The sequence below is a fragment of the Pteropus alecto genome, unplaced genomic scaffold (assembly GCF_000325575.1).
Source record: "Pteropus alecto unplaced genomic scaffold, ASM32557v1 scaffold45, whole genome shotgun sequence".
NCBI lineage: Eukaryota > Metazoa > Chordata > Mammalia > Chiroptera > Pteropodidae > Pteropus > Pteropus alecto.
In genome coordinates this window covers 15,966,951-15,988,782 of record NW_006442491.1, presented here as the reverse complement: position 1 = coordinate 15,988,782, position 21,832 = coordinate 15,966,951, and the positions used below count along the sequence as shown (strand labels likewise).

At 49.2% G+C, this 21,832-nt stretch overlaps 1 protein-coding gene and 1 long non-coding RNA gene across 4 annotated transcripts; one reads left to right on the top strand and one right to left on the bottom strand.

The window, feature by feature from the left end:
- The first annotated feature begins 12 nt into the window (after window positions 1-12).
- On the top strand, window positions 13-16,391 carry CDC25B (cell division cycle 25B). 3 transcript variants are annotated; one of them, XM_006921631.2, is made up of 16 exons: window positions 7,147-7,349; window positions 8,183-8,292; window positions 8,879-8,930; window positions 10,744-10,785; window positions 10,992-11,028; window positions 11,277-11,399; window positions 11,509-11,631; window positions 11,822-11,953; window positions 12,368-12,448; window positions 12,568-12,744; window positions 12,888-12,983; window positions 13,531-13,593; window positions 13,728-13,826; window positions 14,015-14,148; window positions 14,794-14,905; window positions 15,069-15,437. In XM_006921631.2, the coding sequence occupies exons 1-16, from the start codon at window positions 7,147-7,149 to the stop codon at window positions 15,207-15,209; spliced, it is 1,725 nt and encodes a 574-aa protein (XP_006921693.1). In that variant the 3' UTR covers window positions 15,210-15,437. The 3 variants fall into 3 exon arrangements, with proteins under 3 accessions (XP_015452613.1, XP_015452612.1, XP_006921693.1); XM_015597127.2 differs by lacking the exons at window positions 7,147-7,349; window positions 8,183-8,292 and adding an exon at window positions 13-181 and having other exon boundaries at window positions 15,069-16,391; XM_015597126.2 differs by lacking the exon at window positions 8,183-8,292 and having other exon boundaries at window positions 6,881-7,349.
- Window positions 4,879-6,696, bottom strand: LOC112471010. The gene is made up of 2 exons (XR_003043163.1): window positions 6,255-6,696; window positions 4,879-5,663 (listed from the first exon to the last, which is right to left on the bottom strand). It is a non-coding gene; the product is annotated as an uncharacterized LOC112471010 (long non-coding RNA).
- Window positions 16,392-21,832: the final 5,441 nt, after the last annotated feature.

Genomic DNA, 21,832 nt, shown 5'->3' with positions numbered 1-21,832 from the left:
AGGGGCGGGGTCCCAGGCCACTGCGTCGGCCAGGCAGAGATTTGTTGCTTATATATAATAATTGAGTTTTGTGTTTTTAGTTTTATTATTAAGGCAAGAATAACTCACGTTTTTTGCGGAAACCGAAAAATACAGGAAACTTGAAATCACCTTTCACCCCAACACCTGGAGAGATGGGCAGGTAACATTTTGATACATTTCCTTCCAGTCTTTTCTCTAGGCGTATGCAGTTTTCTTTTTAAAAGTTTGTTGCATAAAACTGATATCAGACTGTATAGACGATAACTGGCATCTCCTGCTGTTTTACCTGGCATCAAGTGATGAGAATTTTGCCATATCGGTAAAGTATTGCCAACATGCTTTTTAATGGTTGTGTATTGTTCCAGTTATGAATTAACTCTAACCTACGTACACTATTGTAGCACATTTCAGTTATTTTTATAAGCAAAAACAGTTTAAAATCTATTTGATGGTAATCCCACAATCCATAGAAAAATGCTGATAACATCTCTGTGTGTCACTTTCTGGGCTTTTCCATGCATATAGTCAGTCATAAATGTGTTTGCGCCTACAGAAATAATGTCATGTATATACATAAGCATACAGACATATGACTCCCAAAACCTCTTCCTGCACCAACTACATAAAAATGACTTTCTTTCCCTCCCCTCTTGAATCCCACCCTTCCACCCCTGACCTATGGATTTTGCCGTTTTCCCTTTAAGGACTGGATCTCCAAAGGCGGGGCGTCTCCCCCACGCTCGCTGTGTGCACCCAGGGCCAGGGGCACCCCAGAACAAGGCACACCCCGGGGGGCCTGGTGCACCCGGGGTATGGTCCATGGATCCACCTGGGGTGCGAACCCAGGAACCCAGGACCTTCTGTGTATAAAGCAGAAGTGCTAACCACTAAACTATGGAGCCACCCCCTAAAAATGACATTCTTAAAACATTACAGTGTTTTTTTTTCTCTCTTAGAGTAGCATAAGGAGTAGACAAAGAGGAAGGCCGTGATGGAGGGGAATAGACTTAGAGAGGACCTGCAGCTGGATGATGCTTCAGGCAAGTGGGTGTAGACAAAGAAGAAAGAGAACCAGTGCCCTGGGCTCTCCAAGGTTAAAGGCTTAAGAAAGAACTAGCAATAAACTCATGAGATGCAGATGTGAGATACACAATGGAATATTACTGACATAAAAGAGAATGAAATCTAGCCATTTTCAACAACAAGGATGGACATGCCAAGTGAAATAAATATGACAGAAAGACACTATATGATTTCATTTATATGTGGACTCTATAGAAAAAAACAGATGAACAAGCAAAACAAAACAAAAACAGACTCAAAGATACAGAGAACAAACTGATGGTTGCCAGAGGGGAGTGGGGTGGGAGGATGGGGAAAAGGGGTGAAGGGGAATAAGAGGTACAGACTTCCAGTTATAGAAAAGTCATAGGAATATAATGTACAATATAAAGAAAATAGCCAATAATATCATAATAACTTGGTATGGTGACAGTTACTAGACTTATGGTATTCACATCATAAGGTATATAAATGTCAAATCACTCTGTTGTACACCTGAAAGTAATATGATATTGTATGTCAAATATAATAAACGAACATAATATTGCATGTCAACTATAATAAATATATATTTTTTTAAATAAAGGGAAACTTGAGAAACAGATGAAATGGTAGAAGGAAAACCAAACCTGTATGGTGTTCTGGAAGCTAAGGGAAGAGTGTAACTCACTGATGGTTTAGCGTGCACTTCTCTCTTCATATGTGTATTGGCCATTTGAATCCTGTGGATTTTCTAGTAAATTTTTGCCCATGTATCTCTTATATTCATCTTATTGTTGACTTTTAAGAGCTCTTCACCTCTGAACATAACATCTTTAAGTATATTACAGATGTATTCTCCCAGCCTGCCAGTTGTCCTTTAACTTAACCTAGGGAGTCTTAAATATAAGATATTTTAAATCTTTAAGTGGGCAAGTCTGTTAATTTTTCCTATATTAAAATTTTTTTTTCCTATATTGCTTCTGGGTTTTGGAGAGCCCTTTCCTACCCCTGAGATATAAAAAAATATTCTGCTAATCACCAGGTCCAGAATAAGACATGGGAGACTTTTTCCTTTAGGGGCCACAATGGGAGTATGGTCCCTGTATAAAGGTAAATGTAAGGCCACCTAGCCAAGGACTCCTTCCCACGCACCTTTAGGAGACCATGTTTCATTCATGTGCACATATGTCCCTCCTGCCCACTCACTTGGCTTATAATCAATGGGTATTTGGGTGAATGGACTGTGGGTGGGCTTTTTTTTCTACTTTGCTGAATTTTCCAAGTTTTCTTTAATAAGCAAGTACTAACAGCCCCTTTAAAATGAAAAGGAGAATGGAAAGCTTGTTGAGGGACACAAAAAATAGTGATTATATAAGCAGAATGAGTATTAGGACTGGAGGGCAGCTTTGAGCAGCCTGGGCCAAGAGAAGAGAAGGTGAATTGTGGACTTCCCTAAGGTGGAGAATTGGAAAGATGGAGCTTACAACGGCTAGGGAGGGTGGGGAGTCCCAGGGTTCCAGGTGGACTGGTGTGGGATTGGACCTGTGCATTGGGTAGATCAGGTGTCTGGAAATGGCAATGCCATCAGCACATATGTGTGGCTTCTTTTCTGTCCTGAAAGTGGCCATACCAGTGCTCTTTGTATGGTCCCAAGGATGGGCCTGGAAGTGGAAGACACTGTGGGCCATGTTGATGAGGGTCAGCTGTAGTTAGCAGGAAAGAGGTTGTCCATCCATTCGAGGACAATCCTGGAGTTCCTCAAGCCAAGATTCTCAAGAGAAATACCTCATCTCTCCCCTAATCCTCCGTACCATATACTTTTGTTTTTAACATCTTCATTGAGACATATTTCATGTACTGTATAATTCACCCATTTAAAATATACAATTCACAGATACATGGAACTATTATCACAGTCAATTCTAGAACATTTTCATCACCTTAGAAAGAAACCCCGTACCCTTTAGCTATCATCTCCCTATCTGCCCCTTGCCCCTTCCCCAGCCTCAGCAACCACTAATCTACTTTCTGTCTATAGATTTCTCTGTTCTGGACATTTCATGTCAGTGGGACCAAATAGTATTTGTCTTTTATGATTGGCTTCTTTCACTTAGCATCATATTTTCAAGATTCGTCCACGATGTAGTATCTATCAGTACTTCATTATTTTTAATGGCTAAATAATATTCTGTTGTATGAGTATGATATTTATACATTTGCTAATAGAGATTTGGGTTGCTTCTGCCTTTTGGCAATCATGACTAATGCTGCTATAAAGGCCTGTTTGCAAGTTTTCGTGTAGAGATATGTTTTCATTTCTCTTGGATATACATACCTAGGAATGGAATTGCTGGGTCATATGGTAACTCTATGTTTAATTGTTTGAGGAACTGCCAGATTGAGATGTTCTTTTAGTTAATCTAAAAATTATACCTGTTCTTTGAAAAATATTTTAAAATACAGAAATTTTTAAGGATAAAAACATTTAATCATTTTTAATTTTACCACTCAGAGAATATCCTTTAAGGATACTTTTCTGTGCATGTTGTTTTTTAATAGGACCATACTTAGCATAATATTTTGTAGCCCATATCGTGAACATCTTTTTATTTCAATAAATATTTATATCAATCAGTTTCAAACTTATTTTACTCTAGGAACACTTTCTTCAAAAGACCATTTTCGAAACCCAATATGTAATCGTTCATTAATCAACAATTACTAATTGGGCCCCTACCAGGTGCCGGGCATCCCTACCTGCCCCCAGTGCTTGTTCTCTTTAAAGGCTGAAGGTATTACACAGGTATTACACCCTCATTGGCTATTCCCCTATTGAAGGACACCCAGTTTACACTCCATTATTTCATTGTTACTAACAATGACTCAATGAACATATATTTGTATGTACTTTTATCATATCCTTAAGAAAAATCCCTAGAAGTGGAATATTGGGGTCAGAGGCCAACCTAGGACTGGAGCCTATTTGAATGCTGGGAGATGGGTGGAGAGGTAAATGACTTGGTCCCTGTTCTTCAATAGCTCAGTCAGCTTGAGGAAACCAGTTTAAGAAGAGGGAAAAGGAGATTTCAATTAATAAAATCCACACCTTCCATAGTTTCTGTTTAGGAATTCATTCAGTGCATACCTTCTGCATCATTGCAAAAGCCAATAACCTAAATGTGCAGCATTAGGGAATTGAATATATACCATTATGGCACTAATATGGATCCATCTCCAAGTAAAATAGAGAAAGCAAGGTATAAAACTGTTTCATATATACCGTTTGTATATTTATTAAAATATGGGCATACATATGCTTGTAAATGTATAAACCTGCCCTGTCCCCTATGGTAGCAACTAATCCCATATATGGCTATTGAGCACTTGAAATATGGCAAGTTCAAGTTGAGATGTGCTGTATTAAATGTACATCGGACTTTGAAGACTTGTTACTAGGGAAAATAAGTATGTAAAATATCTCATTAATAATTTTATATTAATAATATGTTGAAATTATATTTTGAATATATTAAGTAAAATATTAAAATTTCATGTTTCTTTTTACTTTTTTAATGTGGCTTCTAGAAAATTTTAAATTACATATGTGAATTGCATTTATGCCTCCCATTATGTTCCTATTAGCTTGGACTGTTATAAACTATCTCCAGAAGGATATGCAACAAATTTATAATAGGCGTGGGTTGCCTCTGGGGAGGGTTCTTGAAGGTTTGTGTGGGGTGGGAGACTGAATTTTCACTGCCTTTTTAAACCATTTGAATTTTCTCCTTTGCCTGAATTTTTGAAACCATGTACCAATATTTAAAAACCATTTAATATGTAACAAGCCATGACAGCAAAAGCACCAGAAAGAAGATGCTGTTTGGGAACAGGCTTGGAGAAACAGAAGGATTTTGCAGACATGCAGTAATTTTTCCTCCTCTTCTGGCAAGGCTCCAAGGTCACACGAGACCCCTTAACTGAGCCCAGTACTTGATGTGTACAGTCCAGTGCCAGGTCGTTCCTTTCAATGGGAAGATGGAGCCTTCTGCCCGGAAGTGTCATGTAACCAGGGCCTGGCCGGATAGAAGTCGATCCTCTTACTATAATGTTTGCAAAAAAAAATTTTTAGCTTATTTTTATTAACTAGGTTTATTTTTAATTGAACTCATAATCTGTGATCTAATTGGCAAAAGAAGATTCAGGAAGGTCACAGAGCAGATGTATGGAATGCTCTGGAATGATCCTTCTGTGGTCCTGGCTCCTCTTCACTGGTCCAGAGGTGATCTTCAGACTGGGATTTCAAGGAATTCAAGAGTTTAATTTCTCTCTTACTTCCCCCCCACACCCTCACCACACCCTGTAGAAGTATATGGGGGTGGGTGAGTAACACCTGCTGGATTGATTTTGAAAATGCAATCCTTGTGGCAGTTTTATTTCTGATCTTTTGGGTGGGAGGCCTCACAGCCCCCCACCCCTACTTGAGGCAGTCACAACCTTGAACCTTGAAGGTCTGGAGAGTGACCCTTGACCCTGGGCAGATGACCCCGAATGTTCAGCACTGTCCAGCACACAGCATAGTGCCTCACATAGCACAGGAGCTGGGAAAAATGTTGAGAGAAGGAAAAGTTACAATCCCCACCCAGGTCACCCCTCTCAGGTGGGACTGGGGCCTTCCCATTCCTTTCCTCCAAACCCCCACTGCCAGGCCCTCTCTTTTACCACCCCTACCCACAGCGTCTTGGTGGGAGGTTGGGGCTGCTCAAGAAGGGGCACAAGGCCACAGCTCCTGCCTTACCTAGCTGTGCCCTTTCTAGCTGGAGACCATCTCTCCACTAGGGAGAGAGGATACAAAAGTTGCTTACACCCACTTGCTTTGGGAAACAGCCTTCCTGCCTCATTCCAGGAAAACAGGCTTGCTGTAAGGTGGTTAGATCATTAGTAGATGCTCCATTTAAACTAGTGACAAATTCAGTCTCCTAAATCATTCAAGAAATACCAATTAAACAATATGATGCCATTGACACCACATTAGCCAAATGGTCAATGAGCAGAAAATAATTTCCACAAGTAGGTTTTGAGGTCGCTGACACTCTCCTCGGCCCTCTACGCCAAAAATCCATGGCTAGGCCAACCATTAGAGCCTTCTTTGGGAGCTGCTGGAGAATAAAGGACCCCTTGGGAGGTCTAACCTGGACTCCTGGAAGCGCCAATCAGTTACGCGTTGGCCCGCATCGAGGGTCCACCTCCTCCTCTTGGGGTTCCAGGTGGGAATTAGGCTGTGGGGCCGCTCGGCGCCGCCTGTCACAAGGGCAAAGAGGCTGAGAGAGCAGAGGTGCCTGAGGAGAATCTCGGCTCCACTACTTGCCCAATCGTGTGACCTCGAACGAGTTAAAGAACTTCACGCCTCAACGTCTCAGTCTGTAAAGTAGCGAACACAAAGTGCGGCTGTGTTTGGCAAACTCCTGGAACGGTGTCTTTCATAGTGCCTTACTGGTGCTTGTGAATGATGTTAAACCGCAGGGGTCCCTTTTGAGGCCGCCCTAGGGGGTTGTTGCTTCCCTTGGGGCCCTCTCTGTTGGAGGTGTCTAACTCCAAACCACATCCCGAGAAGCAGAATTTGGGAAGCCAGGATTCTTGGGCCCTGGCTAGGAGGTGGGGTGCGAAGGGGTGGGGCGTGGGAGAAACCCCAATTTGCCCCACCCAAAGCCGGGAACTGGGCAGGGCCGGGCTGGTCCAGCCTCCGCGCCTTTTACCCCCGCGGGCCCCGCCCTCGGTCCCGCCCTCCTCTAACCCGCGCCCCCATTGGTGGCGCCCGGCGGCGCGGCCGCTGTTATTTTTCGAATATATAAGGAGGTGGAGGTGGCAGCTGCTGCTAGAGGCTTCCCTGACTGGTGGCTAGTTCCCCCGTCCCTCCACCCTACCCTCCCTGCAACCCTCTCCTCCCTCGCTCTGGCCCCGTTGCTCTTTCTCCCTCCCCCACCCCTTTAACCCGGGTCCCCTCCTTACCTGTCCTCGGTCAGCTGTGCCCGGCTTCTGTGGGTCGCCCGGCTCTTCCGCTAGCCTTCCTCGGGCCCCGCCGCGATGGAGATGCCTCAGCCGGACCCCGCTGCGCCGGGTTCGGCTCTCAGTCCGGCCGGCGTGCGCGGTGGCGCCGAGCGTCCGGGCCACCTCCCGGGCCTCCGGCTGGGAGCTCATGGCCTCCTGGGGTCCCCGGAGCGCGTGGCCGCTTCTTCGCCTGTCGCCACCCTCACCAAAACTATGCACGACCTCGCTGGGCTCGGCAGGTAGGGCGTCCCAAAGAAGCCGGGTGTGGGGTGAGAGGTCCATGCTAGGGTGTTGGTCCCAGGCCTCCTGGGGAACCCGACATGGAACCCGAATCTGAGAAGCCAGTGGGTAGGCGTTTCAAGCAGAGTCTGCTTCGGGGGCCGGGACAAGGGTGGTGAGGCCAGGACTGTGCTGCTCACTCTCTTGGTACCTCTTGGCCGGCACAAGACTGAAGACCCTCTTTTCCTCCCTCCTCCCTCAGTGCGCCTCTGCCCAAATGGCCACCATTTTGCCCCAGGCAGGGGATCATGATCTTGGAGGGGAACTTGAGGATGGCAGAGCAGTCCACTTCTCTTAAGTCCATGCCCCAGCCCTCAACACTCTCAATTCTTCCCTGGGGTTAAGGCATTAAATGCTGGTTCTGCTCCCTGAGCTAGCGTGCAGGGTCCAGGCTTAGTTGTCCTTCCAGCAACTGAGACTCAAGTCTCTGCCCTTCCTCCAGGAAGGCTTGTGGATGGTAGGAGCCTAAAGGTCCTCCAGGGCTGCTCTGCAGTCCCACCATGCCCTGGGATGGTCCCCAGCCCAGCTCCTTGCTCTTGTCTTGGGCTCACCTCTCCCTGCACCTGGGAGGACCTTTTTTAAACCAATCAATAAAGAGAAGACACTTAGGGCCTCTGCAGAAGAAGCCTGCCTTGGCCTAAGGGGGCAGGCCTTCCATGCCATCACCTCCCTGGGGCAGCACAGAAGCTGAATGGGCCTTTCAGAAATGGGCGGCTGGTGGGAACATGGGCCAGCTAGCCCTTGAACCCCACATTTACCTTTCTCCTTCCCTGGGTCCCTGCTCCTTTCCCAGGGAGACCCCAAAGAGTCAGGTAGGCAGCCTGCTCACATGCCTATCCCTGTCCCGGCAGCGGGCATCTGTATCCTCCCTGTCGTCTGAGTCCTCTGAATCTTCTGATGCAGGTGAGGCCCAGGGGTGCCAGGGGAATTTGGTGGGCTACCTGAGCCTCCCCATTTCTCTGCCAGTTAGATTAACATCCTTCCACAACCTGGGGGCGGAGAAACCTGTCCCTGCCCACCTCTGGTGGGGCTCACCACATCCAGCCCAGACTGACAGAGTGGGTGGTTGGGTGGGGCCCTCTACAGGAGATAAGATCTCACCTATTTAAAACTAAAGTCCCAGAACCACAGCCCCACCTGGGAGGCATCAGGGCTGAAAGCTGGCCATTTTATAATACTCACTCGCTTCAGCTATAATCTTTTCCTTTAAAAAGTCATTATCTCTTCTAGAACAAATTATCTTAAACCAGTTCAGGAAAATACTTAGTGAAGTTTTGGATTAAAAATTATGTAGAAGCATTTCCATAATAAACAGGGAGTGGAGCCCTGGGCAATTTGGGGGGCAGCGTCAACCTTTGGGGTCCATGGTGGGTTTTATTTCTAAAATAGAAACAGGTTTTTTCCCTTCTCTGAATAGGGTTGGGACATGGTGGGGAAAGTGTGTAGAGAATGGCACTACTTTCAAACCAAGTCACTCTGTTCCCCTCAGGTCTCTGCATGGATTCTCCCAGTCCCATGGACCCCCAGATGGCAGAGCAGACGTGAGTAGAGAAGAGGGATCCTCAATACCAAGGAGTTGGCACCTGCCTTTGGGGATCTTAGCTCTAGTGTAAACTCACTGGGAAAGTCTGGGAGAGTGGACAGACCCCTCTGGATCCCCATATAGGGGTACTAATTGAGCTTCCTAAGTTCTGGGATTCTCTTACCTGTCTTGAAGAAGGGTCTGCTCTCATGGGAGCAGCTGAGAGTGGGCTCAGGGCTAGGGTGGTGGGGACAGTGGCCTCTGGAAGCAGCAGATACTTGATACCAGCCAGCACTTGTAAGGCTACAGGCCTGATATGTGTTCCATTTTTCTTTCTGCCTATAAACACTTTTTTTTCCTGTGAAATATCACAATTTTAAAATATGGTCCAACTAATTAAAAATTTGTATTACTCTAGGCCAAACAAAACAGTCACTGAAGGCTGTTTTAGCCCTTGGCCATCTTATCAGGAATCTCTGGCTTAAGTGACATTTGACCCTCTGGCCAACCTCTGGACCAGGCCCTTTGTAAGACAGACTAGAGAGGCTGCTGATGGGCTCTGCTCAGGATAGATCCTCCCCCTTGGTTGTAGGGCAGAAGTAGTACCTTCCAGAACATAGCTATTCCCATCCAGCTGTTCAGCCTCAGCAGGGAGAGCAGCTGCCAGGCATTAGTGAGGACAGCTGGGCATCCCCAGCCTGGGCTTGGGGGACTATGCTTTGGGTTTAGGGCGGTGACTGTCTTTCTTTACATTGCCTTTGATCAGACTGGGCTGGGTCGCAAAGTTTGTTCATAAACAGGAAACAGGAGAGAATTGGGTGGGGGTTGGGGAAACTAGGTTGGGTTTTGTTAGCAACAGAGCTGTCCCTGCTTTACCCCCAAGGTCCAGGTGCATATGGAAACCAAGCCATTGAAATTGGTCATCTCTGATGCTAGGTTGGCCGGGCATAGCCACTCCCTCCCACACATACACCTGGGGGCCGACCCCATGATGTTTTAGTCCTCAGTGCCGCCCCGCCGACTTCTGCACCTGCTTTGACAGTTAGTTTCTCAGAAAGCTCTTGTGTGTGCGTGCACGTGCATGTCTCTGTGCATGTGTGTGTGCGCACAGATGCACAAAGCCCTGCATGGCAGGTGGTCTCTGGTAACATAGCTGGGGGGTGGGGCCTATCTACAGAAGCTTGCACTCCATTCTCAAAAGGAACATCTGTTGAAATTCCTTGCCTGCTGGTCTCTCCTAAGGCAGGAGGAGGGGGTGAAACAGAGGCTGAGTCCTGGAAAATTCCATAGGAGGGAGTAGAGGATGTGACCCTATATGTTTGTCATTAGAGGGTCTGGCAAGGCAGACTGGGGCTGATCCAGGGGCACACTAAAGTGGGCCACTGTCCTGGGGGAGCCAATACAACCCCATACAAAGGGAGGGAAGTCCAGCTTTGCTGGCATCTAGGCCCTGGAGACACCCACACTATGGACCAAGGCCTTTCATCATGGGATGGATGAATGCCTTTCCTGGCGGCCATATGGCCCCACTGAGGTGATTTGCATACAGGTGGAAGGCCTGTGGGCAGGCTGTCATGACCGTTGTCTCGGTAACGCTCAGCTGCCCTGTGACCTGCCCCAGCTGTCTCCATCGTTGCCATTCTCTGGATCTTTTTCTATTCAGAGCAGCTTTTAAAATCCCAGGCTACTTCTCATCTCCCCCTCCCCAAACCTGGGCCCCCTGATAGTTGGCATTTTTCCTGTCTTCCCTTTCCACTGTCCTGAGCCTTGGCCCCAAGGCTTGTGAACTGGGAACCTGATGCTTTGCTGCATGGTAACCTTCTCTCTCTTAGCTTTGAACAGGCCATCCAGGCAGCCAGCCGGTTCATTCGAAGGTAAGTGCTCGGCCTTCTTGCAGGCTCCCGTGGTCTACCCACCATAGGCTACTCCTGTCCCCTATTGGGTGCAGTAGGCATGGGGAGGGTGCTCTCCCAGGCCCTCCCGTAGGGTTGCATAGGACTCTGGTAGAGGAGCATCCTGTTCGCTCTCCTTTGTGGCCCCAGACTCTCCAGCTCTGATGTGTCCTTGTTTCCTCCTGCAGCGAGCCATTCACCATCCGACGCGTCCAGTCCTTGCCGGTGAGTGCCGTCTGAGGCCCGCTGGCAGGCTCAGGCACACTGGCCAGGACAGGAAAGGCAGGAGGGATCTGGGGTCAACTCCTAGAGGGTGTACTTGGAGTCAGGTGTCCTTGGTCTGGCTGTGGAGATGGGTTTTGGGAGGTGGATGGGCGAGCAGGGGGAGTTGGGAGAGGGATGGGAGAAGCAGGGCCTGGACTGGTGCCAGAGGAATGCAGCTTTCAGTACCTGCCACCCTCCTGGCTCCCTAGGTGAGGCTTATGGGCCACAGCCCAGTGCTACGGAACATCACCAACTCCCAAGGGCCCAGCAGCTGGAGGAAGAGTGAGGCACGTGGCCAAGCTGGCCGAAGCCCTTTGGAGGACAAAGAGAATGTACGATTCCAGAAGGCTGGAGTGGAAACACTCCAGGAAGAGAAGGGGGCATGCCGGGGTGATTCTCTGGCCTTTGATGATGCCCTCTGACCCTCGATTTTGCCCACAGGATGGTTTTGTCTTCAAGATGCCATGGAAGCCCACACATTCCAGCCACACCCATGCTCTGGCAGAGTGGGCCACCCGCAGAGAAGCCTTTGCCCAGAGGCCAAGCTCAGCCCCCGACCTGATGGTACATCAGGAGAGCTGACTCTTGCAGGGCAGGCAGTGCATGCAGGGCGGGTACCCCTGAAGGCAGCCTGGGGATGGGAGGGTGATTCTGAGCCCGGAGGCAGGGAGAATCTTTTCTCAGAAGGATGGAGGTGGGAACTGCCTTGGGTCCCCACCCCTGAGTAGCCTGCATCTGCTCATCACCCACACAGTGTCTCACCCCTGAGCGGAAGATGGAAGTAGAAGAGCTGAGTCCGCTGGCCCACCGCTTCTCCCTGACCCCCACCAAGGGGGCTACCGAGGAAGACGATGGGTTTGTGGATATCCTGGAAAGTGACTTAAAGGTAAGCAGTGTTGCCCCATCAGGGTGCCTACCTCTCTGTCCCTGGGGTCTTTCAAAAAGGGGAGCTCTGGGCTCCTGCAGTAAGACTATGACCTCATTCCAATATATGGAAAAGAATTGGAGGTAACTGAGTCGCAGCCTGACCTCTGGCCAATCAGAGAGAAACAGGTGGCTGGTGCTGCAGTGAGGGGAGGATGGGTAGGATGGAGAGCCATGCTTCTCACAGTTCTGTGCAAGCCCCGGCAGTGAGGGGGCGCTGCAGCCTCCTGGTTCTGGCAGGCCGCCCTGTGTAGAAGTGCTGGCAGGGCCAAAGAGGGCTTTTTGGAGAACAGGGAAGGCTATGTTGGAGGACTCGGGGCCTGGGGTTTGGCCTGTGCCTGCAGGTGTGACCATATCCTTGCTGATTTGGCCTTAGGATGATGACGCAGTTCCCCCAGGCATGGAGAGTCTCATTAGTGCCCCACTGGTCAAAACCTCTGAAAAGGAAGAGGAACAGGTGAGACTCTGGAGTGGCCCCTTCAGACTTGGAGGGGTGGAGCCCTGCCTTCTAAGTGGGATTGTGGGGTGGGGAGAGTGGGAGCCGAGCACTGACTCCTCACCTGCTGCCCTTGCCAGGACCTCGTCATGTACAGCAAGTGCCATCGGCTCTTCCGCTCTCCATCCATGCCCTGTGGTGTGATCCGGCCCATCCTTAAGAGGCTGGAGCGGCCCCAGGACAGGGACCTGCCTGTTCAGAATAAGCGGAGGAGGAGTGTGACCCCTCTGGAGGAGCAGCAGGAGGCGGAAGAACCTGTGAGTGTCCTGGGGCAGGGCTGCCAACTTCCCAGTTTACTCTATAAGCCCTTCTCAGCCAGGATACAGGGAAGGGTGTTACCAGCCAGATGGGGCATGGAGGGACAGCCTCCCCTCTGACCCTGGCTGCATCTATCTCACAGAAAGCCCGTGTCCTCCGCTCCAAGTCCTTGTGTCATGATGAGATTGAGAACATCCTGGATAGTGACCACCGTGAACTGATTGGGGATTACTCCAAGGTACAAGCTGGCGAGACCCGCAGGCTCAACCCCTTACTGACTATGGCCCCCTCAGCCCAGCAGCTACTCCAGCGCCTCCCTCTTGCCCTAGAAGCCCCTTTGCTTTGTCCTTTACATCCTATCTTCCTTTACTCTCACCTAGACTCCTCTCTCTAGCTCTCTTTGGTCTTCGAATTTTACCTCACAACTGGACATCAATGGTTTCTCCACCTTGAAAAATATTTCTAGACTAAAAAAAAATAAACAATAAAAATCTAGCTTGATCTTCATCAGGCCTTGTCCCCAGGTTTGGCAGAGCTGGGGGCAGAGGGCAAGGAGACCATCGCTTCTTCCACCCCTCATTTCCCCTTGGGAGGTTGGTCCCTGGATATCAGACCCAAGAGGAGCTTCTTGGTTGCTATGGGAACCAGAGCTGAATTTGAAGGTCAAAGCAGGTGTGACCTCTGGGCTTGAGAAAGAAACTTCATTTTTTCCATGTTTCTCATCTTAGCAATTTCACTTTCTTCCTCTTCTTCCTCCCAATCTCTCTCTCTCCACTTCCCTTCAGGCCTTCCTCCTACAGACTGTGGATGGAAAGCACCAAGACCTCAAGTATATTTCACCAGAAACGGTACGTGCAGATGAGTCGTTGGCCTGTTAATGTTCCCTAGGGACAGGCTGTAAGCACTGGGTAGGATAGGGTTAGGGGAAAGCCCCTGCCTACCATCCTGATCTACTGGGATCCACCTCTGTGGCCTCCTACAGATGGTGGCCCTGCTGACGGGCAAGTTCAACAACATCGTGGAGAGGTTTGTTATTGTGGACTGCAGATACCCCTATGAGTATGAAGGCGGGCACATCAAGGTGAGATGGGGTGATAAAAGAAGCTCTGAAGAACCATTCTCTCCTTCCTCTGCGGGTGCAGCCTCTCATGGGGAAGGGTCCTGCCTAGCAAGAGGTGGGGTCACCCATTTGAAATATGGGAACTGCATAAGGGAGGGGTCTGCCTCCCAGACTCAGGGCTGTGGCCTGACCTCTGGCTCATCTGGCAGACTGCCGTGAACTTGCCCCTGGAACGGGATGCTGAGACCTTCCTGCTTCAGAGCCCCATCACGCCCGGGAGCACGGACAAAAGAATCATCCTCATTTTCCACTGTGAATTCTCATCTGAGCGCGGGCCCCGCATGTGAGTTCCAGCTCTGCCCAGGCTTTCAGATGCCGGAGCCATCCTATGACTAAGAGGCCCGAGCCCAACCCCTCCTTGGCTTGGGCCTCTTGTCTCACCCGACCACTTCGTTGTGCATGGTGCCCTTTCTGTGTCTCTGTCTCCCTCTTACAGTCCTTCCCATCAGGCCTCACCCTGCATCCTGGCCACTACCCCCACATAATCTGGTTCCAAGTCACCAGCAGTGTCCTTAAAAACCAAGGGCCCTGTCCCAGTCCTCAGTGATGCTGACCCTTCCAGTGTTTGTTCTTCCCTTTTCCCATCTCTCTTCCTCACCAAGTCTTGTCCAGATCTCCTATATAGTACCTCTTAAATTTTGTCTCCTCTCCATTCTACTTCCCCAGTCCAGACCAGATATCACTAACACTCATCCCGCAACTGCCTTCTAGAAACAGAGAGAGAGCCTCCTTGATTTGCCTCCTTCCTTCCATCTTCCCAGCCTCTTCTGTGCCAGACTGATCTAAGTGTTCTTCTGGCCGACATGCTTATACTTGAATCCTTTACGGTTCCCCAAGGCCCTCAAGGGAGTGGGTGCAGGGAACAGGTACCCTGAGGTCCACCCTGCTGTATGCCCAGCTCTGACCTCCACACTCCCGCTGGTCCCAGGTGCCGTTTCATCAGGGAACGAGACCGGGCCACCAACGACTACCCCAGCCTCTACTATCCTGAGATGTACATCCTCAAAGGCGGCTACAAGGAGTTCTTCCCCCAGCACCCGGTACCACAGGCGGGGGTGACCACAGCCTCCATGGGAGGGTTGTACTGCAGGGAAAGGGCTTGGCCAGGTCATCACCCCAAGAGGAGAAGGGAGGGCTACTCCCACACACACACCCAAGTTACCCATTCTCGCATATCGATTGACCATTTCCATCCTTCCCTAGACCTTCTGTGAGCCTCAGGACTACCGGCCTATGAACCACGAGGCCTTCAAGGATGAGCTAAAGACCTTCCGCCTCAAAACTCGAAGTTGGGCTGGGGAGCGTAGCCGGCGGGAGCTTTGCAGCCGCCTGCAGGACCAATGAATGGCCAGCCATGGTCACACCTACCTTCATTGCCTCACGTGGCCTGGGCACCAGCCACCCAGGGGCCTGGAGGGCTGAGGGTCTGCTGGAGGCCCCAGGTACCATCCAGGGAAAGATGGTGAGGGTGTCCCACCCATCTGCCCCTAGCCCTGATCCCCTTGTCTCAGTCCAACCATACTCTATATCCTAGTGCCATCTCCCTACCCAAACCAAGCCCCTGGAAGAACCCAGTCTGTTGACTTAGTGAAATTGGATTAAGTCCTGCTCAAAGGAAGTATTTCGTGTCTAGCAGGAGATTTTTTGCTTTTTTATTCCTTGTTCAGCTAACTCTTTGTCTTTTTGTGTCTAGAAAAGCTTCCTCTTTTTTTTTTTTTTGTATGTGTGATGCTGGGGAAAAGCCACAGCTCCCAGGATGGGCCAGAGCCGAACTCCTCCCTGCCCTGGGAGTTAGCACTGTGTCCTGGCCCTTACAGCACTCCTGGCATGTCTGTGCATTCCCCTACCTCGTTCTCTCTTTCCTGTCCCTCCTTACATACACCTCTAGCACAAACATAAGCTCTTACTCTTTCTTGTTTCAGTGTTACTGCAGGTTTGATTTGTGTGTCTTGATTTTTCGCCCATCTCAGGACATTCACAGGCTGAGGCTTAGGCTCCCCCTGTGCAATTGGGGTTAGAGACTCGGACTTTAATTACTTACTTGGCCTGGCTTCTGTTGCCTCAGAAAGGGATGCTGTTATCCTCTGGGGCACCTGGGTGAGGGCTAAGGCCTGCATCCTTAACCTGACTGGAAGCCCAGCCCCCACTGCTGTGAAACCTGAGGCCTGACTTGTCAGAACTTGCTGCTGTCTTATTGTGGATGGACAGATGGATGGACAAATGGATGGACGATGGATGGATGGATAGCCGTAGATGGCATAGTGCCTTGCACATACAAACTGCTTAGTGGAAGCATTTCAGTGAGTGCGTCAGCCTGCAGCAGGAGTATATGTGTGACTGTGTGGACAAAATCTTTACACTTTGTAAGTTTTAGAAATATTGAAGAGGAAATGTCATTGAAGCAGCTAAACCAAGGACAGAGCCACCTCTCAATTCTTAATCTCAGGATGTGGGAAGGGCTGTGCTTGAAAGCCCTGATGAGTCATCTGTTAGGGTTTTGTTTCAATAAAGCACTGAACAAGTTGAGCAACCAGCATTGTTTCCTATGCGGCCCTTGAAAAGACCAGGGCAGCCCCCGATGGTGGGATAGGGTTGGGGCAGGTCAGTGGATTGGGGCTGGAAGACTCCTGAGAAGGCAGCCTCATGCCGTCTTCCGAAGTCTTGCGAAGACTTTGGATTCAGCCTCCCTCTCTCCCTCATCTGGCTGTTCAAGCACCTCTGGGCTCACCCTTCCTAAACTTTGCACCAAGAAGCCAAGATTGACCACATCACTCTTCTCTAGAATTGTCTTGACTCCCTGTTGCCGCAGAAGACTCCCTCCATGGCTCTTTAAGACCCGGACCCTTCCCAGCTTCATTCCACAGCTCTGGCTGACTCAAATCGCCCATACCTTGCACTTCACAGTTCCTTGCCTTTGCATCTGCTGCAGCACCTTCAGAAATGTTCTCCCTTAGCTGGTAACTCCTCCTGTAAGATTTGATTTCACATGTCACCTCTTCCCAGAAGCCTTCCTTCCTTGTCGGGGAAATGACTTTCAGTACCCCCAGCACCCAGCAGAGGTTCTACCACCTAGGAGATACTGAGTTCAAGATCAGAGAACAGGAGAGGGTGATTTGGGGAGAACCGGTCCTGGCCCAAACCCAGTGTCTCAGGAAATCTCCTCTGAATATCACTGCTATTAGCTCTCTTCCAACTCCATCCCATCAGCTGTCTGTGATTACAGGGACTCCTTTGCAAATGTGCAAATAAGATGCTGCCTAATAGAGATTCCATACACATCAGCATCATTACCACTTTCTGTCAAAGTTCATTCACCTCCTGAATTAGGTGGTACCATGATTATTCACTCATTTCCTCAGATGGGGAAATGGAGGCTATTTCTAGCAACAGTAAGAGACTCCAGATTCCTAGGCTGAGTCTAAAGGACACTTTCCCTGTCTTCAGCTTGACCCCCCAATTTTGTTATGCCTGAAGGATTGGTCTTCACTCCTGCTTCAGAGTCCTCTACAAGGGCACAACAGATTGTGGGTATCTGGTGGGGCTGGGCCTCTGCTCTGGAAGGAAGGGCTCTGAAGACTCCAGAAACTCCCTCCACTGATCAGGCAACTGACATGAAGGTCAACATTTATTTGGGTAAGGAGCCTTGCCCCAGGAAAGGAAAATAAGCTGTGTAGGCTGCTGAAAAGATTAGCTGTGGGCACTGTCATAATGAGACTTGCCTGCTTCACCTTGAGTGCTCAGGTGGTCTCCTGACCCCCTCCCTCTTTCTTGGTTTTACAAAGAATGAAAGCAGCTGAATGCTCAGGGCACTCACTTGCCCCAGGTTACACAGCAGATACAAGCAGAGCAGGCATTCCAGCTGCACAGGACTCTCCCACTCTTCACCTCCTGCCTTGGTCCCAGAGCAGCCAAAGGGCTGAGTGTCCTCTTCCCACTCCATCAGTCTGCAATGAGTGTCCTCTTCCCACTCCATCAGTCTGGGTCAGGCCACATGGGAAGGAGGGAGTAACGGGCGTTGAGTGTCTGACAATGCCCAGGCTGCGTGCCAAGTGCTGACATGCCATATCTGCCCCACTCATAATCCACAATCAGTCATAGCCGCAGTCATGGGGCACTTAGTCTGCTCCAGACACTTAACAGATTGTCTCCTAAGCTCACCAAATCAGTTTTTAGCTCATTTTGCAGGGGAAACAGGAGTGTGTGTGGCAGGGGGGGCAGTGGTCTCGGTCAAGCCAGGAGACAACATTTCCCCAAGAGAAGGCCCTGGTGCTGGCATCTACCCTGAGGGAGGTGCGGGCCTGGGCCTGGGGGTGGGGGCACCAAGGGTTCAACTCTCCAACTCAGGCCAGGACCCCCTGGGAAGTTCGGGGGATGAGGCAGACGTGCCCTAATCCTCCTACCCCACCAGCAAGAGAAGCTACAACTTTACTCCTGAATGTTCATAAAGAGGGGAGGAACAGGCAAGGAAACAGTTTAAAATCCTGGGCTCCCGGCCAACTTTAAAGGTTGTTTTGCTTGGGCCAGGGTGGGGCAGGAATTCCAGCCGTAGAGGAGCCACGTGCAGCCCAGCTCACATGGTTAAAGAGCTGCGTGGGGCTGGATCCAAGCAGGGAGTTGGCCTGTGCCAGGCCTGGCCAAGTCAGCAGGCACGTGTGAGGGCTGAGCATCATCTGAATTGCTCTCTGGGTAACTTGCAATGACGGTTTAAAAAAAACAATGTTTTCTTTTTAACTTGAACAATCAACATTTCCTCAATGGCACACACCTTAAGCATAGAGCACAGACCTGAGGAACCAGCACACAACTCAAGATACATGACTTCCTCACATCCCAGGAGGCTCCCTCAAAATCCCTCCCAGTTACCTGAACTCCAAGGTCACCACTGTTCTGAACTTATCATGGTATATTGGTTTCACCTGTTCTAGAACTTTATATGAAATCATACAGTTCTTACTCTTTTGCATTCTGGTTTATTTCACTCAGCATAATGATTTTCAGATCCATTCATGTTTCCTTAGCAGTTTATTCTTAGTCATTGCTTTGCAGTATTCCATTATGCACATATACTCCTAAATTGAATTATTCATTCTACTTTTTTCTTCTGGTTTTTAAATTTAAAAATTTAAGGTAAATTTATATGCAGTAAAATTCACCCTTTTGAGTGTATGGTTCTGTGAGTTCTGACAAACGCATACAGTTCTATAACCTCTATCACAATTGAGATATAGAACATTTTCATTCTGCCCTTCATGTGTTATTTGGGACTATTTGAAATTGTACTGAGAATATATCCAGGAGTGGAATTGCTGGGTCATAGTGTATACGTTCAGTTTTATACTTTACACACAGTTCTCCAGAATCTCAGTACCAACTTATTTCCCAGCAGCAGTGGCTGAGAGTTCTGTTGCTCCATACTCTCATCAAAATTGGTAAATTTTAATCTCTCTCAACCAGAAAATCTGATTGTTGTGTATAGCAAATAGCTCTATTATCAGGCTGAACCTACATGCCATGACATGGTAGTAGTAGGGGTCTGAGCATCAAAGACCCTGACCGTTTTCTGACTCTCATATATTGCAATATTAGCCTTAGTCTTAATTTTTTCTGAAGTCAGATTCTTTAAAAAGTTAAACTGACTCTGGAGTTAATTGTATGTCGCTGGCTTGTGTCCATCCACTGACGACAACTCACAACCATCTAGAAAACTTATGATTTCTAAAAAGTCTTTATTCCTGGGACTGAACACCCTGCTTTCCAGAGGCAATAAACTGTGGTACAGAAAGGAAGGGTGTTTAGACAAGGAGGTCCATGGCCACTTGGGATCTGGAAACAATAAGGGAAGGAAAATTGAGCAATGATGGAGAAGGGGCTGTTTTGTGGTCATGGAAGTCAGGCCTTGAGAGAATGTTGGATGACATGAAGTTATTCAATCTATTGTTCAAAGCAGGCACTTGGTTATGGGACAGAAGGTAAGAAGCAATCCCACCCAACCCACATGTGAGTTTGTGTGGGTGCCAAGCAGTGCCTCTGGGGTTGCCTCTGCCCCACCCAGGCCACACAGCAGGGTGGCGACTGCAGCTGCCAGGCTCTGAGTCAGCAGGGCCTGGGGCAGCGGGAGGGGAAGGGGCCTCACGTGGCTGGCCTGAGCTGCCTCGTGGGGCCTCCTGGCTCTCAGCCCTGCAGGAAGTGAGGCTGTTTGAAAGGGCAAATCACACATGGACTCGTCCTCCTGGGGCTCAGCCAAGACTATTTCCATGGGCCCTGGGGCTCCCTAAGGGGAGAGCTGAGGGAGGGAGCTTCCTCGGTTGGGATCGGGAGCACTGGGGAAGGAGGTCATCCAATCAGGGTGGGAAGAAGCTCCCAGGGTTGGGTTGTAGGGAGTAAGTAGTGCTGGGTTTATGGCCTTCCAGAGCTGGGGGTGGGGACTGAGCCACCCCCTGGAGTGACTGTGAGGGGACAGGGATAAAAGGGGACCCCAAGTTTAGGGAAAGGGCAGGCTGAAATTTATTGACATGTACACTTCCTTTAGCACATGTGTAATATCAGGAAAGTTACTTGATCTTACTGTGCCTTAATCTTCTCGTTTGTAAAATAGGAATATTAAAGCACCTTCTTCAACGGGTTGTGGATTAGATCTAATGAGTTGGTGTCTGTAAAACACTCAGAATAGGGCCTGCCTGCAGCAAGTGCTATATAAGAGTTGGCTATGGCTGTTATTATTTAAGGCATGTGGAGATTATAAAATCAGACAGGTATAAGTATGAACCTAAAACCATTTTTTTAAAAGGAGCCAGCCTAGGAGTTTCCTTACCCTTCTGCACATGGACAAGCCCCTGGGTGATGGGTTACAGAAGAAAAACCCGGCCCCTGTATATTGGAGGCAGGTGGCCTACTGCACCAGCTCAGGTATCACTTAGGAGGCTGTGAATTGGGGGTTGGGTGGAGACAGAGGAAGAAGCTATCTAGGTGACCCATGGGAACCAGTCCACACAGGGTGATATTATTTCTGAGCTGGCTCAGGGGGTGGGAGGGGAACGAAAAGAAGGCTTCTCAACTTTGGTTCCCTTTATTCTGGGGCAACCGCATCCACCCAGTCTCAGCCTGCCTATATTCTCAAAAAAAGCAGATCCCCTCTTCCTCTGTGTTTCCCGCTCTAATCTTTGAGAAATGCCTAGATATCCTTATCAGGGAGTCAAATAAAAAAAATTCACTGCCTGAGGCTGGCAGATTCCACCTAATTGCCCTCCCCACCACCAGAAGTAGGTGGTGACTTGACTGGTGTGGCCTAAAGTCTCGAGGTCTATAAAAATCATCGATAGGGGTTTCCAGCTGTCAAAAACCAACTGAGTGGTTCTGAGAGAGTGAGCTCCCAGTTTCTGGAGGTGTGTAAGCAGGACTTGAGGGTTGGTCCTGATGTCTGGGAGAAGCAGCAGAACTTCCCAAGCCAGGCTGCCCATCAGTAATTCAGGACCCTGCTGTGCTTAGGTAGGTGGGGGGTGCAACCTGCTTTCCAAATTGAGTCAGTTATCAGTCACCAAGTGCATCCCAGTGGTGGGCACCAATGGGTATCAGAAGAGGCAAGCACCCGGCTGCCTGCCACTGTGGGGCAGGCCTTACCCTGATGTGGGTAGAAAGCAGAGGAGGGTAAGGGTGTGGAAAATGGGCTGACGCGAGAGAATGCAGGCAACCCTCCATCCCCCCCACCTCACCCCCGCCACCCCACACGCCTCAACTCGGAAGACCACTGAAAAGAGCAGGGCTGGGTAGTGGGGCGATGGTTACCTCTGCCTACAGCCAAAGGGAGGGGAAAGGAAACAATGGGAAGGTGTGGCCCCCAGGTCCCATCCAGGCAGGTGGGCCAGGCCTCAGATCCAGCCATTTATCTGCTTCCTTCAAGCTCTGTTAATTTTTGCATAATGCTTTTACTTTTTTTCCTTCTCTCCTCTCCGTCTCTCTCACACATACTC